At 34.8% G+C, this 18,031-nt stretch overlaps 1 protein-coding gene across 1 annotated transcript in view; it reads right to left on the bottom strand.

Moving 5' to 3' along the window:
* The window catches only part of Tbc1d8-9 (TBC1 domain family member 8/9), a 303,090-nt gene that overhangs the window by 166,413 nt on the left and 118,646 nt on the right, over positions 1-18,031 (bottom strand). The window contains exons 9-11 of the mRNA XM_090371383.1: positions 17,900-18,025; positions 11,513-11,645; positions 3,130-3,249 (exon numbers count right to left, since the gene is read on the bottom strand). Of these exons, the coding sequence (XP_090227509.1) occupies positions 3,130-3,249; positions 11,513-11,645; positions 17,900-18,025 (379 nt within the window). The remainder of the gene's footprint in view (positions 1-3,129; positions 3,250-11,512; positions 11,646-17,899; positions 18,026-18,031) is intronic.

Here is an 18,031-nt window from a genome sequence, read left to right as displayed (position 1 = left end):
ATTCTGTCAGAAAAAGTACATGGGGTTTGGCAGACTGCAAGTGGAAATGGACATCGTTGAGATTAGAATTGAGACCACGTATATTTGTGAAATGAATTAGGAAGTACTTGGGAGGTTTAGATCTTTTCGCAGATAAGCTTGCTCTATTAGTTTGACAATTCATAGTGTATTCAATAGTAAGAAAAAAGTGGGTGGGACATGCTGTATGAAGTAATGAAATTTTTGGATATGGCGTACACACACAGTAAGAATATACCCACAGTAAGAATCCTTGACATAACATGGCCTCGACAATGCTCCCCGCATACACACTACTCGGACTCTCTCCAGTCACCATCTGGCAGAGTAGAGTTAGCAAGATTATACACTAGCTGATCCAGAAGCCTCCTAGAGTTAGCAATAGGTTCAGTCCAGTGTACTAACTAGCGGCCGGCCTGCGAACACCGTTTTAGAGCTGTACCCTCGAAATGTAAGGAATATTGGATCTCGCTACGATGTTCATCATAACCTCAAAAGTCATCAATTGTACTGCATGATGGAAGAGATAGGGAAGGGTTGACCGGAACTTAGCTCCAGAGACTAAACATGGGTTCCACTACTTCAAGCCTCCAAAAAGCAAAGTGGTGGTATTGCACCAGTTAATGAGAGTCATCTGCCACCTAGTGGTATAAGAGCACTTGATAATACAATTAAACTATGGATAATCAGAATGTATCATCCTTCATCAAATCATCTCAAATCATCCTTCATTATGGATAATCAGCACGTATCATCCTTCTCAATTATGTGAACTAATATGACTAAAAAATGAATAGCAAATGCTTAGAAAATGGTACTCACCTTGTATAAATCTGCAATAAATTTTTTTTGGTAGATGGTGGTTAAATTTATGTTGGAAGAAGCATTAAAAAGAACTAAGGCGGAGAACGGGGTGAAAATATTTTAAACAGATTTTAAAATGAGCGCAAGGAAGTAGAAATGCAGATCTCCAATCCTTGGTTGTCATAAAGAGGTTAAAGGACTTAAATGAAAAAAAGAGAGAAGACCGGTGGTGCCAATAGTCGTTATGAGGGACTTTCGTGAGTAAACCGTCATCAGTTGGCAAATGGAAGAGAAGTGAGCGCGTGTTGTATTTAAAGTTTATCTAAACTCCCATTATGCTCTTTTTGACACATGGGAACTTTAGCCACGAACTTTTCATTTATGTGAACTAATATTGAAAATTTTGAAATTTTTCAATATTAGTTCACATAAATGAAAATTTGTGCATTACAATGTAAATTAAACATCAAAAGACTCCTGTATCATTTTATATCTTTCTATACATTAAAAAAGTTTAAAAAATTTATAAATTCTTCTTCTCTCTCTTCTTCCATTGGCTTGAATAAAAAATTTATTCAAGCCAATGGAAGAAGAGAGCAAGGCAATTACGTCACTACAAATGCAATTAATTATTGACAACTGCCTCCATAATGTTCACCAACCTAGTGCACATGATTCAGTGTCTAACATTTGATGTTCCATTGTAACGTTTTTTATATATTAATGAATATTGTATATTTGTAAAATAGTTTAGTCATTTGTAAATATTTTAGTTAAATATTTTAGCCCCTCCTCTTTCGGATGCAACAATATTCCTCATGCATTATGGAACTCAAAGCAAAAGGCCTTTTTCCTAAGTGACCTATGTAAATAATTACATAGTGATATTTATTTGACCTTGAAAATGCCACGCGCAACAAATACACAGGTAAATAATTATATAGGTCATTTTCTGATTAGATATCGATCATAGTGACATACTCTTTTTTTGCCTGGCAGCACCGTGGGGGGCCCTCCCCCAATTCAATTTTTTTTACTATGTGTAGAATACAATACTCTGCATAAGGCCAGGGTGTGTGTGTTTTGTGAAGTATTAGTGTGGGTTGTGTTGTTCCTCTGGCCACTTAGCCTGGGGGGGGGGACCGTGGAGACCCACTAACAACCCCAGTTTCCGTCACCGCCACGGGGAGATGGGCCAGGACACATTAGGAGAGAAGAAAGCTATGGTGGGGTGAACCCTGGAATAGCCTAGGCATCAAAAAAGAGCCCAAAAAAAAAAAAATTTTTATTGGAAAGGAGATTTTTTTTTTTTTTTTTTTTTTTTTTAGATGAGGAGATAGGAAGAGAGTGGGATAAAAGGGGTAGAGGACAGAGGGGGCAGTGTAGAGGCACTTGCCCGATTTAAAAGGGGGACTGCAAGGGGACCCCTGGCACAGGACACCCATCCTGGTCCAGAGGGTCCCCTCAGGTCACAGGAATAAAAGAACATAGGGAAAGAGATTCCTATGGTGGAGTCTGCTTTTTGCATCTCTGTCCCACACTGGCCTGGGGGGGTTACTCTAATGGCCAGTGTCAGCATCCCATATCATGCCAGCTAGGAAAAGTTACAGCATGGTGTGAACTTGGATAACCACGAACTTGGATAACCTGAGTGCCTGAGTGACTTGGAACTTGGATAACTTGAGTGCCTGCATAGCCATCAGTCTGTCTGGTGAAGAGGCTACGATAGAACATGCAATTAATAATAATTTTCATTCACTCAACATTCACACAATTTTATTTTTTATAGTTTTTTCTTACACTTTCTATTTTCTTTTATATATTAGATTAGATATAAATCAGTGCATTTCGACAGGTATGTCTTTTACATAAAAAATATTTGACTCTACATATTACGTAGAAAAGTGTGCGCAAGGGTTGGCGAGCAAAGCGAGCAGGGGGAAGGAGTCCCCTAGTATAACATTAAAAATGTTATGTATAGAAGGTGATCTTAAAGTTAGTCTATTTTAAAAAGGTAGGATATTTCTGAAAACGCTTTTATAAAGCAATGCTTGATGCCAGTGACCTGAAAAAAAATTTTATTGAGTCACTGGCACCAGCATTATTAACAGCCTTTCACAATCAAGTACATATTGAATGAAGTGACTGCAAGAAAGTGACTGAAATTTTCCACGAGAAAATTTCAGTTACCCAATAATTTCCTCCACCTCATCAACAGTTCATTAGCACCAAAATAATATTTCAAAAGCTAAAAAACTGATATCAGCTTAGTATCTGTAAATAAATATGTAAAAAAAAAAAAATTACTTTTCCTTTTGTTGTCAACATCAATGAATCGTGCTTTATATTTGCAGATGAACTGTTGGTCATCTTCTCCACCACAGACAATTCCCTCAGTGGGATAACAATTGATACTAAACTTTTAACCTGCAAGATATACAGAAAAAAAAAAAATAATAAAATAAATAAATATATATATATATATACACACACACACACAATGCACACACTAGAATATACAGACAAAATATGTAAATAGAACAAACTTTTAGCAAATTTCAATAGGAATAAAAACTAAACTAGAACTACAATCATTCTAACCTTACAGAACCACATTCAATTGTCAATAAACATGTGAATAAAAACCATCTAATCTATAATTGGCTGTGTATTAATGTTGCAAGTGCACTAAGATATACATAGCCTTTCTTGACTTAATATTTCTATCTTCTGCTGAACATGATTCAGTTTCCAAAATTTATTTTACAAAAAGGTCATGAAGTAATTTTGTTTATACTTCAAAAGAATAAATGGACACAATGCGAAGTAAGTATGTTATGTGATGTGATGTGATCCAGATATGTACAAACATTTTAAATCATCACTACAGATCTTTGATTCCATCATTTTATTTATTAAAAAATGCTTGCATTTTATAGAAATAAAGACACTTAATATTTCTGTGTGTTTCAGGTAAATCAATGCCTGATCAATATGGATAATAAGCAAACAACATGTGAACAGAGGAAAACCATTTAAAATTTATTCAAAAGCAAGAGAGTCTACATTTGTGGATAAAGGACAAAGTGCTAACACAAATGAAAATAACTAATCTAAGTGATAAATCTGAAGAGAATGGAACAATAAATAATATCTATAAAGACAAGTTCAGAAAACAAGAATTTAATGATATAAATCAACATGTCAATTCTGTGGATGGAAATGTCACAAGAAAAGCAAAGGCAATGATTTTTAGAATATACAGAAAATCCCCACTATTCGCGGTTGCTGATTTAATATAAAATGAAACCTAAAAAAATTTGAATTTTAAAGTGCCGTGAACATTTTCCATCATAAAAAAAACATGGACGTGGCTAAAATTATCTTTCCTGGTCAAAACAGCGCTCAGTGGGTGGGGGAGAAAGGGGTGACAAAATTGCAAGCGTGGATGTTTCTCGCTAATCCTTGTTCAGTATGTGTTATGCACTTGTCATGGACGGTTTCGTCGTTTTCTTTTAATTTATATGCTTATAAATTGAATAAATTTATCAATTTATTGATATGCTTACAAAAGTGATAAATCTACCATTTTGCAGTGTAAAACAGACTTTTTTGAGTGTGTTAACGGAAGAAAGTGACTTTATTGTGGGCAAGTTCTTTCTAACCCGTACAAAAATATGGCTACGAATAACAAGGGAAATGTGAAAAGATCAAAGAAGGTGATGAGATTAGCGAATAAAATTGAGTTATTAGACAAAATTTCTAATGGTGAAAGTGTCTCCTCAGTGGCAAAACATTATAAAATCAATGAGTCAACGGTACAATGAATCAAAAAAACGGAAGAAAAAATTAGCTGTAGTGTCCGTGAAAACACGCTAATTGCTTCAAAAATTTGCTCTGTAACTCATGATGTTAAATTAGAAAAAATGGAAAAGGCTTGAAATCTGTGGATAGAAGACCGAACTCAAAATAAAATTCCCTTAAGTTCACTCATCATTCGTGAAAAGGCAAAACTCCTTTATCAACACTTTAGTGAAACAGGTGATAGCATTGGCGGGATAAGTTTTTTAGTTAGCAAAGGCGCTGGTTTGAAAGATTTGTTAAATTTCTAATAAATATTACATTTAATATTAAATTCTTTCTTATTTTCATTTCGATGTCATATGCTTGCATTTCTAATAGTCATATTATGAAAGTACATATAATACATACATAGACAAAATTTTAGACTAGTTTTTCTTATATATTTCATACACTGGAACGGAATCCCTTTATTACTATGGGAGCCATAACTCAGTATTCGCGTTTTCGGTATTCGTGGAATTTCTCAGGAACGTAACCCCCACTATTCGCGGGGGTTTACTGTAACTGTATGGTCAGTTGTTGTTGTTGTTGTTGTTGTTTGTTTTTATGGTGCATCAGCATCTATGGCCATATTGTGTCATTGTATCATCCATTGTAATTCATGTTGTGCAGGCTTATAAACCTAGAACAACTCACTGAAGAATGAGCACATGAACAATCACAATTCTGTGTACTGGTAATGTATATTGCTAAATGAGCATATGAACAGTCACAATTCTGTGTACTGGGTAATGTAAATTGCTATATTTATCTTCAGAAAGATGTTAAACTGCCACGGATTATCATTTGGATGGAATTCTCCTCTCATGGACTCATCGGACCTTACAGTTTCAAGTGGTACTACTACGTGGAAAAGTTAGTACTAGAATTAAAACAGCAGAATAATGGAAGAAAGCAAAAGCTTATGTAGCATTTGAAGTAAAAAAATAACAATAAATAAAAAGAAAACAAAATTTCCTAGTTTTATGTTTTATCTACTCCTTCCAAATATTTATCTAATTTCTCTTTAAATATAAAACTCTCCAACTTTACAAGCCCGATCTCTAACTAGTTTTAATGGTTAATTATTCTTTGATGAGATAAATTTTTTGCACCCAGTCAAAAATTATCTTTTCTTAATTTAAATCTACATCTCCTTATTTGTGTCATCCTGAAAAAGAAAATATGCCCTATCGTTAATGCTACAGGAATTGAGGCTTAGAAGGGAACAGGCATTCTGTGTGTTATCTCAAACAGATTGCCTGTTCTCAGTCTAAAACACTGCTGGATCCAATATCTTTCTATTTCAGAAACTAACGTGTTGAGTGGTAGTAGTAGTAGTGGCATGTGATGCAAGAAAGCAAGTGTATGAGCTTATGCAGCATCAGCCAAAAAAAAAAAAAAAAAAAAAAAAATCACACCATTCCCTCTAAATACCTGTCCAGTTCCTCCTTGGTTCTCTTCAAGACGCCTGGTCATCGTGAAGAGGAAAAGACCAAGCCCTCTAGCACGGCAGTAAGACGAAACAAATGGCCCTCAGTCACCAGCAGCTTTCACTCCCCCTCTTACGGCAGCAAGAGGATCAGAGTGGAAGCAGAGGGTGCTAAGAATCTCTGGGTATGAGCAGGCTGCCACATGGAAACTGAACTTGGCCTGTTGCAATGTAAGATCGCTCATTGGTGAAGACAGGATATTAGAGCTGGAAAAGGAATTAGAAAATGTGAATTGGAATATCATTGAAGAAGCAGTTTGGCTGAAACAAGAAGAAGAAATGAATCACTTATAAGTTTATAAAGTGAAAATCTGCTGTATGGAAACAGTGAAAGGAGTGAAGGTGGAGTTGGCTTTCTGGTCAATAAAGATATAAAAAACAACATTTTTGAAATCAAAAGTACATCACCAAGGGTGTCAAGACTACTACTACTCAGGATTTCTAAGAGGTATAAGCTAAAGGTTATAATGATTTATACACCAACATCGAGCCATGATGATGAAGAGGTTGAAGAAATGTACACTAAAATTGAGTGTCTTCTAGATGAACAGAAACTCACTATACTATCATTATGGGGGACTTCAATGCTAAGGTTGGAAAGAGACAAAACAGCACAGACAGGGGAAAAACTATAGAAAACTTTAGAACTGGTGAAAGAAATGAAAGAGGTGAAAGACTTGCGGAATTTGCAGAATCTCAAGGAATGTCAGTAATGAACACTTTTTTCAAGAAAAGGGTAAACAGAATGTAGAGATGGAAGAGCCCAAATGGATTAAATCTAATGAAATCGACTTCATCCTCACTAATAGAAGATATATTGGGAATGATGTTACTGTCCTGAACAAGGTAAATGTTGGAAGTGATCACAGAATGGTAAGATGCATACTTGATATAGATGTAAGAAAAGAAATGAAAAAACTGACTGAGTAAATAATACAAATGTCTTTGAGATAACAGGACAAGAAGGGTTCTGACAAAACCTTTCCTGTCCTGTTAACCTAACCTAACCTTGATATAGATGTAAGAAAAGAAAGGAAAAAACCGACTCGAGTAAATAATGCAAAGGTTTTTGAGATAACAGAAGAGGAGAAAAAGCAGTATGTACTGGAAATAAAGAACAAGTTTGAGCTTCTGCAGACTGCTCAGGACCAAGGCATCGACGAGGAATATTACAACTTTTGAATGTGATAAAGCTAAAAAACCTATAGTTAAAAAGAAATCCAAAGAAGAAAAAATTAGTCAAGAAACACTTGTCATGATGAACTGAAGACGACAAATGAAGTGCAAGATAAACTGACAAGGCGAAAATTGAGTATACTGAGTTATGCAAAGCCATTAGAAAGAGACTCAGAGAGGACATAAGAAAATTTAACACACGAAAAGTAGAACAAGCATTAAGGGAAAACAAAGGATTTAAATCAGCAGCCATGAGCAGTAATACAGAAAGCCAAATGATACTGAACTGAAGAATAGTGATGGTGTACTTATAAATAGCAGAGAAGGCATAATTCAAATAGCAGAAGACTACGATAAAGAGTTATACAAGGAGCGAAGGGGATGATGCCAGGAGTGGGGAAGATGGATGGCAAATTAGTAACACATACAACATACCTGATGTCCTTCCTGATGAGGTAGAACATGCATTGAAGAAAATGAAGAATCAGAAAGCCCTGGGGGAAGATGAAGTTACTGAAGAGTTGTTAAAATTGGGAGGAAGAGACATGACACAAAAACTGGCAAGACTCTTCACAAAGTGCATTAGAAAAGGTGTGACACCTAAGGAGTGGAATAATGCAATCATAGTTTTGCTGCATAAGAAAGGAGATAAATCACAAATTGGAAAATTACAGACCAATTAGCTTGTTATCCCACATCTACGAGTTGTTCACAAGGGTCATTACTAACAGATTAGAAAGAATACTTGATGAGAATCAACAGAAAGAGCAAGCTGGCTTTATAACAGGATTCTCAACTATGGATCACCTTCACGTAATATCACAGCTAATGGAGAAAGCAAATGAATACAAAACACCATTATGCCTGGCATTTGTGGAAAAAGGCATTTGACTCCATACAGCATAAGGCAATGTTTCGGGCACTGGAAAGACAAGGCATAGATACCCCATATATTATGATTTTGAAGAAAATATATGAGAATGCTACCTCCTTTATTAGACTAAACAGAGACAGTAGTAAATTTAAAATTGAGAAATGAGTTCGACAAGGAGACACAATATCTCCAAAGTTGTTTACTGCTGCCCTTGAGGAAGCTTTCAGAAGATTATACTGGTCGCAGAAAGGAGTCAATGTGAATGGAGAGTACCTAAACCATTTACGATTTGCAGATGAAATTGTGGTCATAAGCCACAATCCCAAAGAATTTGAGGAAAATTTTAATCAGTTATGCAGAGTTAGTAAGGATTTTGGACTAAAGATGAATATGGCTAAAACAAAAGTAATGATGAACAAGTATGCCACAGAAAGGGAAATAATGATTGAAGGAGCAGTAATTGAAAAGATGGAGTCATATACTTATCTGGGACAAGTTATTAGCTGTAATAATGATAAATGGCTGGAAGTCAAGAAAAGAATAAATTTTGGATGGATAGCATTCAAGAAATATAGCCACATACTGAAGAGCAATATCCCAGTTTGTCTGAAATGTAAAATATTGAACCAATGTATACTCCCCATCATGACTTATGGAAGTGAAACTTGGGCACTCAACAAAAGAATGGAAGAGAAGCTGAACTACACAGCAAAGAATGGAACAAATTATATTGGGATCTGACTGTTAGATAAGAAGAGAAACACATGGATTAGGCAGCAAACTCAAGTAAAGGACATTTTTATCAAAACTAAAGAACTAAAATGGTCTTTGGCAGGACACATACCTCGAAGACATGACAGATGGACAAAAAAAATAACAGAATGATACCCAAGAGGAGCTAGAAGAAAACCTGGAAGACAACAACAGAGATGGGCAGATGAAATTCATGAGTTTGTGGGTAGTAAATGGATGGCCATTGCAAAACAGAAGGAACCGAAAAGTTGCTGGAGAGGCCTTCATCCTGCAGTGGATTGAAAATGGCTGATGATGATGATATGAATTGAAATAAAAGCAAAACTCACATGCATTTCCTACATTTGATTTCAAACATGGAGAAGCATTCTGCCCTTACTGATATCTTTTTAAACTCTATAGCATCACCTGTTCAGGTGATATATAATATAAAAAGAGTGAATCTAATATACATTTAAAAATCTGAGATACCATCAAGACAGCTGTTTTGAAGCTTACTGGCTTCTCATCAGTTTCAACTTAAAAGATGACAAGCCAGTAATCACCACTCTACTCCTCCCCCACCCTTTCCTGGATAACTCTCTTCTAAATGACCATGATGGAATCATCAATAGGAACCAAGCCACCCAACAAGAACCACAGGTTAACTCTGTAAAGCAAAGCCATGGTATTCAAAAAAAAAACCACTAGTCCACCAGTACAACACAGGAATCGGTTTCACATGACAGCTGGAATGGAACAACAACCTGGAAGCAAAACATCACAGTCAGGGAGTATAATGAGTCACATGATCCACATCCCCCTAACCCTCCCAAATGCTCAGCACAGCTTGCAGCAAAGTAGAACAAGCAAACTCCAATCAGGAACAGAACTGCTGCTCTCCTGACCTTTTGTCTCAGGACTGTTTCTGTTTTGCCTTCTTTGTGTCTGGAAAAACGTAATTAGAGGATTCTGTAGATAGTTCTAGTTATGTAGATCTCTAATCAAGTTTTTTATATTATTTTAATTATTCATCTGCAGGAAAAGAAACCATAATTATGAAAACACTTGAAATATTGTAACATAGTAACACATTTCATTATTAAATATATTTCTGTTTATGTACAGATCAATGGAAATTGTACAAACTTTCACCTCCAAACAGTTAACTGTATAAATGCTATAACAAACACAGCTTCTTTATATTCCATTTCATAGGGGAAAAAATATTTTTAATGCAAAAATTTAGTTTTAGAACATACAAAAAAAAGTTAATTAAAATCACAATGCAATATTTGTTGCTTGTAGCCATGTGGAAAGCATACATTGAAACTAAAACTGTGATGCAAGTACAGTGGATTCCGGTTATTTGGGCCACCGGTTAATCGGGACAGCCATTTATTTGGGGCAAATCTTAAAAAACAGAAACCAATCGAGAAAATAGCCATGGTTTACTTCGCTTAATTGGGACAAAATGCCATTTAATCAGGGCAGGAGACCACAGCACTGGAAATTACCCTACGATTGTCTCCGACGGTACCACGTGGTTTGGTCAAAATTCTGGAGGTCACAACCATAAAACAATTAGCAGTCACCTGTTTATTGGGCTTTTCTGTTAGTGAAATCTATCATAAATGGACAGTAAACTCGATCTTACTGAATTTACGATAATACCGACAGCCGGAATTCTGTGGGTTATTATGGTAAAATGTGTTTACACTTCCATGAAATCTTCAATCATATAAAAAATTAATTTTCAGATCTTCTCTTCATTCCTATTTTTAAAGCTTTGTAATTCGTTACTCCGTTCTCACTTGCGCGTATCGTGTTACTTGCAATTTGTGTGCCGTGTTCTTTGTTATTGATTGCTTATCTTTTTACTGTTTTAAATTTTAACCCCCGCCCACATATGTCAGTGAACAGAAATGTCAACTAGTTTAGTTAGTATGTACATATTACAGTACGTATTAATTATTCCGATTATCACATATATTCTTCCGATTTTTACGTATCATTTAATTTTTTAATTGGTAAAGGATAAATTTGCGCTTAATATATCTTTACTTTTATAGCTGATGGATAATATTCCTCATATTTTCTCTAATTAGAATCACTGTTTAATAGAATTAAAATTCAATTCACAAACATGATCATAATGACCGGTGCTTATTACACATCATATAGTGAATGGTACTTTACTATGGTGAGTTTGTCGTAACGTGATTTGATTGTACAGTGCCAAATCGGGCCAAAATGCACTAGTCCCAAATAACCGAAATGGACTATATTTGTTACAGGATGGAAATGTGTGCCCTCAGTTAAAGGCTGAATTTCAGATAATGGCATCCACTGTTTCAGCATTCAGATAATTATAAATGTTAAAAACGATGGATAGAATAGTCATCTTAAATGCTATAATATCATTGTGCTGATCCATAGAGGGTTAATGTATATTCATTTGAAAATTTTTATATAGCAATTTCACAGCCTGTGTTTGTATGTGCACAAAGATCTGTATGCAAATAGAGAAATTAAATAGAGTAAAATATTAGAAAGATGTGCATAATCCTTACCCTGCTTTCAAAACAAATGTAATTGGTAGAAAGATACAATTTTCCCCAGACTAACTGCTTGTTATATGGGGTCCATAGTGTACAGTCTGTGCTGCCATCCAGCTTTTCCTCTGTTGGCAACCTGAATGTCATCCTACAAGAACAAATATGAATGTATTAGTAATATCTCTCAAATCATTAGATACTATTTCAATGTAGTCTTATACTCTACACAGTATCTGGGTGTCATCTTCTAAAAGCCTCTACTTGAAAGCGTAAATGGAACCTTTACTTCACACTGTGATTAAGTACACAGCTAATACAAGAGGTAATAATCATGTCCTTAATCAACATACTTAATGTATAGCATGCAATACCAAGGCAACTCATGAATATGGCAAATGCAATACTTTAGCAAAAATCATGGGATTCCCTCCCCAACCACTTTTTTTTTTTTTTTTTTTTTATGTAGACCCCAAACACGAGAGGTATTAAAACCTATAGTACTTAGTACTGTGCTTGCGTTGAAGGTTGAGAAGACGAAAGGAGATATTTGTTGACATTGAACCCGAACTTCTGTAGACTGTAATTTTCAGGAAATACGTATGAAGGAAGGTTGTTCCAGAAAACGGCAGTGGAATGAATAAACAAGGAAGATGAAAAGTTGGTTCTATGAGTTTGAAGTTGGACAGTAAATGGATGTTGGCTGGTGGCTACAAGTGTTCGGACTGTTTTGAAAGAGAGAGCGGGAATAATAGAAGCCAATTCAGAAGAACAGTGCCCATGGAAGTATCTGTAGAAGAGGCATGCAGCAGAAACAGTACGTCTATGAGACAGTGAGTGGAGAGACTCTGTTAGAGATGAATCATTAATTAACCTAACTGCCCTCTTCTGAATGGAATCAAGAAGCCTGAGAGAGGTTTTGGGAGCACCACCCCAGATGTAGGAACAATATTCCATGGTAGATCCGCTATTTTGTGAAGAAAGATCCGATATTTAGTGGAGTTCATGCGGGATGGTAAAAGGTATGGGCCGACTAAGCAGTCACCGACCATACCTGCCCACACAATTATTGGGAAGCGATGTTGTGCCGCATGGGGGCACACACCGTGTGGGCCCTCTGGTAATCCATACACTAGGTGCATGTCTGCCAGCTCACAGTTCGTATATTGATGCATGCTCTTCGTGTGGTGACTACTGCTTGAATGAGTAAACAAGAAATTTTCCCTCTCGCGAACTGATGAACAGCGCCGTGTACCGACTTATGGTGACGTTTACAGTTATGGGTTCCTATGCGATTCACATTCCTTTAGATGTTACCTACCTCCCCTAAACATTTGTACCAATATTTTTGAGACACCCTGTATAATCCTGCTTCATTTTTGTGTAAATATATTTCTACCATAAATTCACTCCTATGCCTTGAAGAGGTTTAAGGGTTTTTGAAGAGTTTTTGCAAGTGTTTTGCATTAACTGTGTCATCTAAGAAGAAAGATTGATCCAGCAATTCCAGCTGATGAAAGTGCACACCACTCATACATTTTTCAGTATACAAAGACATCTCCATGACTGAATGGGGCTCTCACTGTCCCACATGCACATATTATGTTTATTAACCTAGCCAATAAGGTAGGGGCGTGCTTTGTTAGTGAACCATATGTAGTCAATAACCGTTACAGTGTTTTACAAATATTGATGAAACGAATCACAAAAGGCAAATCACTTTTTTTGTTAGAGTTTGTTTCATCTGCATTTATTAAGGACATAGCTTTAAATCTTACAAACAACGTTTAAAATTGATGTTTATTTTTAAATGCAACTACTGTGACAATCATTTTACAGATTTCCTTGGGATATGAATAAAGTACATAAGCAGGATTTTCAGGTATAATTACAGACTTCTTTCTGCTAACAATGCACTTATTATCCTATTACAGGTGAAAATAGTTCAAACTTCTTTACTAAACTTGAAATTGCTGATCTTTCTGGATCTTTTCTGAAACCAAAATCTCTAACCACATACTGCACTATAACAAAATGGCCAGTTTGATAAAACCACTTCACACAAAAAATAGTGTTAACCTTATGTAGATCAACTTCATTTTGTTTAGAGAATTTTCCACTAGCAGAAATATTGGTATCAAACTTGCCAATCTTGGTATCAAAAAAAAAAAAAAAAAAAGTTGCATCTTTTCTTGATGAAATCCATAAAGTTAAGTGGTTTAAAAAAATGTTTCCTTCTTTTTGATGAGAAGAATACCAAGTAATCTAAACAATTTTTTTAATAATATGATAGTATGTACTGCAGTAGTCCTCTTCAGCTAATATATATGGACCACATAAGCTCAAATGCACAGTGTCTACCACTTGCATATATTATTTGTCTATTGATACAGCAGTCCAGTGAATATATAATAATCATCACCCTGATAGGCAACAAAATGGAGAAAAATTTTCTAGAATATTTGGTCAAACTCAATAAGGTGATGAAAAAAATCTTTGAAAAAGTTAAATTGTTAAAAAAATGCATCCATCTTTTTGATGGGAAGAATACCAGGTAATCTAAATTTTTTTAATATGATAGTATGTATTGCAGTAGTCCTCTTAAGCTAATATTAATTCATTACTTAAAAATTAATTTTTATATGATGAATATGAAGTTTTCTTTAGACTATTAGAATAGATTTATATATAATAAAAAAAATTCTCTATTATAATATATTAAAATTTAATATTAAGTCATGTTTAAAATTATAAATAACAATAGTAATCCTGAAAACATATATAGGATTTTCATTTTAAAAGTAAACCCAAAAATTATCAAAGAAAAATACAATTTATTATCAGAATAGTTACAAACAATAGTTTATAAGGAATGCTGGAAGTGTTAGCAATGCATAAATTCAGTCTTGTGAACACGTTGTGAGCAATGCAACAAAGTTTGTGTCATCTATGATTCATGGATTGCTCTCATAAGCTTTCTGCTTTAATAAATCCCACAAAAAGAAGTCAAAGAATATTAAATAAGGAAACCTATGATTCCTAAAAAACCCTTGCAATATTTCATTGGTTCAGAGAGAAGTCTGGTATCCTGTTGGAGCCAGATGTTTCTTTAATTTCCCTCTACTAATGCAACAAACTGCATTATGATGCCTTGGTAAACATCAGAGATGACAGTTTGTTCAAAAATATGGGCACAAGTATCCTTCAAGATATGCCACACCAAACACTGATTTTTTGGGCATGTAAGGAGGTTTCACAAAAATATGTGAATTTTTCAGTGTACCATATTCTCTGATTTTTATTACTGATGTAGCCACTGCACTGAAAGCACGCTTTGTCAGTGAAATAAATTTTATCTAAAATTTCAATACCTTCATCACAAAGAAAACTTTTAAACCAGTGACAGTACCATAAACTTTTAACATTAGCCTGAAATTGAAACCCATGCATACTGTGGATTCAGTATGGAGAAAGTTTTAGGTGTTTCTTACAGTGAAATATGCTGAACCAAGCGATATCCTCCTTTCGAATGCTGAGTTTCCATAGAGATTTGTTTGGAGATTGCAAAGTTATTTGTCTAATGTTGTATAAAGTGTCATGTAAAAACACCCCCTTCTTTCATGTTCCATATTCCTAACTGATCAGTATTCACCAAGCTTCTTTATTATCTAAAATAACTGCAACCGTGCATGGATGGTTAGTGTTAAGGAATTTTTCCAACAGTTATTTTTTTGACATTCACTATAAGACTGTTTGCAAGAAAGATTCCCCATCCACTAAAAAAACATGCTGATTACATGTGCTATTAGTGGTGAATAAACATCATGCTGTACACCATCTTGATAGTATACCGCATGATGTTTATTTACCGGTAATGATACATGCAACTTCAACCACAGATTGAAACACAAACTAAACATGAACTGCAACACTGTCACCTCTTCAGTTACACAATGTTCTCCAGCTGGGCCCTGAAAATATTACATCAACAATTGTTAAATATACTCCACAAACACCAAAGGATGTTAGTGTGGGAGATATTTAGACATAGCAATCCTTTAAATCTTTTAAAAACTGGCTTTTAAGTAAAAAGCTCAAGTTAAAAAAAGTACTGAACTTTAAACTTACCTATTTCAATTTCAATTTATTTCTCTACCTCTTGTAGTACAATGTTACCTGACCCTTTAGCTCACCCACATTACAGTCCTTATTTATAAATATACATAATAAGATACATATACACAAAATCAAACAAAAAAAAAAAATCATTCACACGGCCCAATAAGCCATATATACAACATTCAGGTAAGGGTTATCACGTTCAAAATTATCTTTAAATAAATAACTTTCATAAAATCATCCCATAAAGAATTGTGTGCACTGCATAATAAAGCAATCATATATACTTATTCACAATCTCCTAAAAGAATACATTCAATTGTAAACCCATACACCTAAAATGTAAATCTTCAAAATAAATTAATTAAAACCATATAAACATTTATATATACATATACAAAACATATATATACAACAATCATACGATATTTACATATTTACAATCTCTTAAAAGAATATTATGAAACAACAGGGATTACCTTTATTTTAGATATAGGAAGCTTCTTTTACAACCAACTCTCCTAGTCCAATGCACTAATAATTCTTTGGGAAGGCAATATCAATTTTACAAAACATATGGGATATCTTCCCCACTGTCAGAACCGTAGTGTTCAGACCCCTCGGTCTCAACATTGAGCACTCAAGACTTCTGTCTTCAAACACCATACCTCTGGCAGCAAGGAAACCATTACGTGGATTGACATAAAATTAAATTTTGAAGGTCTAAACTGCTTAATAAATATGGACCGATTATTTTCTTCGGTCCTGTAGCTTGACAGAGTTAAATTTAGGGGTCTAAAAGGTTTAATGAATATGGGGGGGGGGATTATTCTCTACATTCCTTAAGTTGGACTAGAACTTTTCGGGGCGTCATGTTCACAGGAATAGAGCAACTCACAATTAATCTGAAACTTTTGTCTTATGTTGTAGTGTTTGTTCTGCACACATGCATATAAGTGCCCAATCGTCGGACAATACGAATGGTCTACGGATATTGATTGAAGTTTCATGTAGTTTCATCTCTAAGGTTTCCGCAATAAGTAGTTTGTGGTAGTTGTGTTGAATATTTATAATTTTTGTTTCATTAAAGCCGAATGAATGTTGTTCATATATTGCGAGGAACGAAAGTTCCGATGCATTTGAACGACCTGCCCACGCAGAAGCTTCATGTTGTTTTGCTCAAAGCTGTGCCACTCCAATGGTAGATCCTACATAAATAGCGTCGCAATTTTTGCATGGGATGCTGTATACCAGGTCATGCTGTGATTGGAATGTGGTGTTTGAAGGTCGATTTCTGAAGAATGTGTATAATTTGTTCATGGGTTTTGCTATGATTTTCATGTCGGTTCCCTTGCATATTTGGTTAAGTTTATTGTACCAGTACTCGACATATGGAATGGTGATGAAATGTATTTTGGTCTTGTCGGATTTTTGTGCAATGTTTGTTGCAAGGTTGTTATTTATTTTTTCCCGGGCTATTGTTTTAGCTTTGTTTATATAGGTTAGTAGGTAACCCCTATTTGAGAATCTTCTAGTTAATTCATTTATTTCTGTCGTTAGAGAAATCTGGGTGGAAGAATATTTAAAGGTGTCAAGAAATTGATTCAGCATGACCGATTTTTTGTATGGCTTGGGATGATAACTGTGGAAATGTAAAAGCATCCCCTTATTAGTGGGTTTTCTATATATGCTGAAATTTAGTTTTTGGTCTAATCTGTGTATGGTAAAATTAAGGAAATTTATGGAGTGGGTTTCTGCTTCAATTTCTAATTCAAATTTTAATCTCTGATGGATGTTATTAAAAATTTTCAGAATACTGTTCATGGTCAAATGATCTGTGATAATTAGGATGTCATCCAGATATCTTCCATAATATGTGATCTGTGGTATAAATGGATCAAGATGGATCTTTTCTAATTTGTCTAAGTATAGTTCAGCAATGAGTCCACTGATGTTTAGGCCCATTGGGAGGCTGAAAATCTGTCTGTATATTTTTTCTTGAAAGAGAATGTAATTAGCATTTACTAATTTTAATTAGTAAATGCTAATTACGGTTCTGACAGTGGGGAAGATGTCCCACATGTTTTGTAAAATTGATATCGCCTTCCCAAAGAATTATTAGCATGTTGGACTAGGAGAGTTGGTTGGAAAAGAAGCTTCCTATACCTAAAATAAAGGTAATCCCTGTTGTTTCATAATATAATAGAATATAGGAATTATCGAGCACTTAATAGCTCTCTCTTATCAAATCTTAAAAGAATATATATTAATTTATAATACACTTACCTATATGCTTCACTATGTGCTCGAGCATCTAAATCTCTCTTCAAGTATGAAGGTTTTTTTGGAACATTTTTACTGAGCTTGCAAGCCAAGCCTTTATCAGCTTCAAAAGTTTCTTCACATATTAATCTGGAT

The sequence above is a fragment of the Mastigoproctus giganteus genome, chromosome 4 (assembly GCF_048544385.1).
Source record: "Mastigoproctus giganteus isolate SK-2022 chromosome 4, ASM4854438v1, whole genome shotgun sequence".
NCBI lineage: Eukaryota > Metazoa > Arthropoda > Arachnida > Uropygi > Thelyphonidae > Mastigoproctus > Mastigoproctus giganteus.
This window is presented reverse-complemented; position numbering and strand designations above follow the sequence as displayed.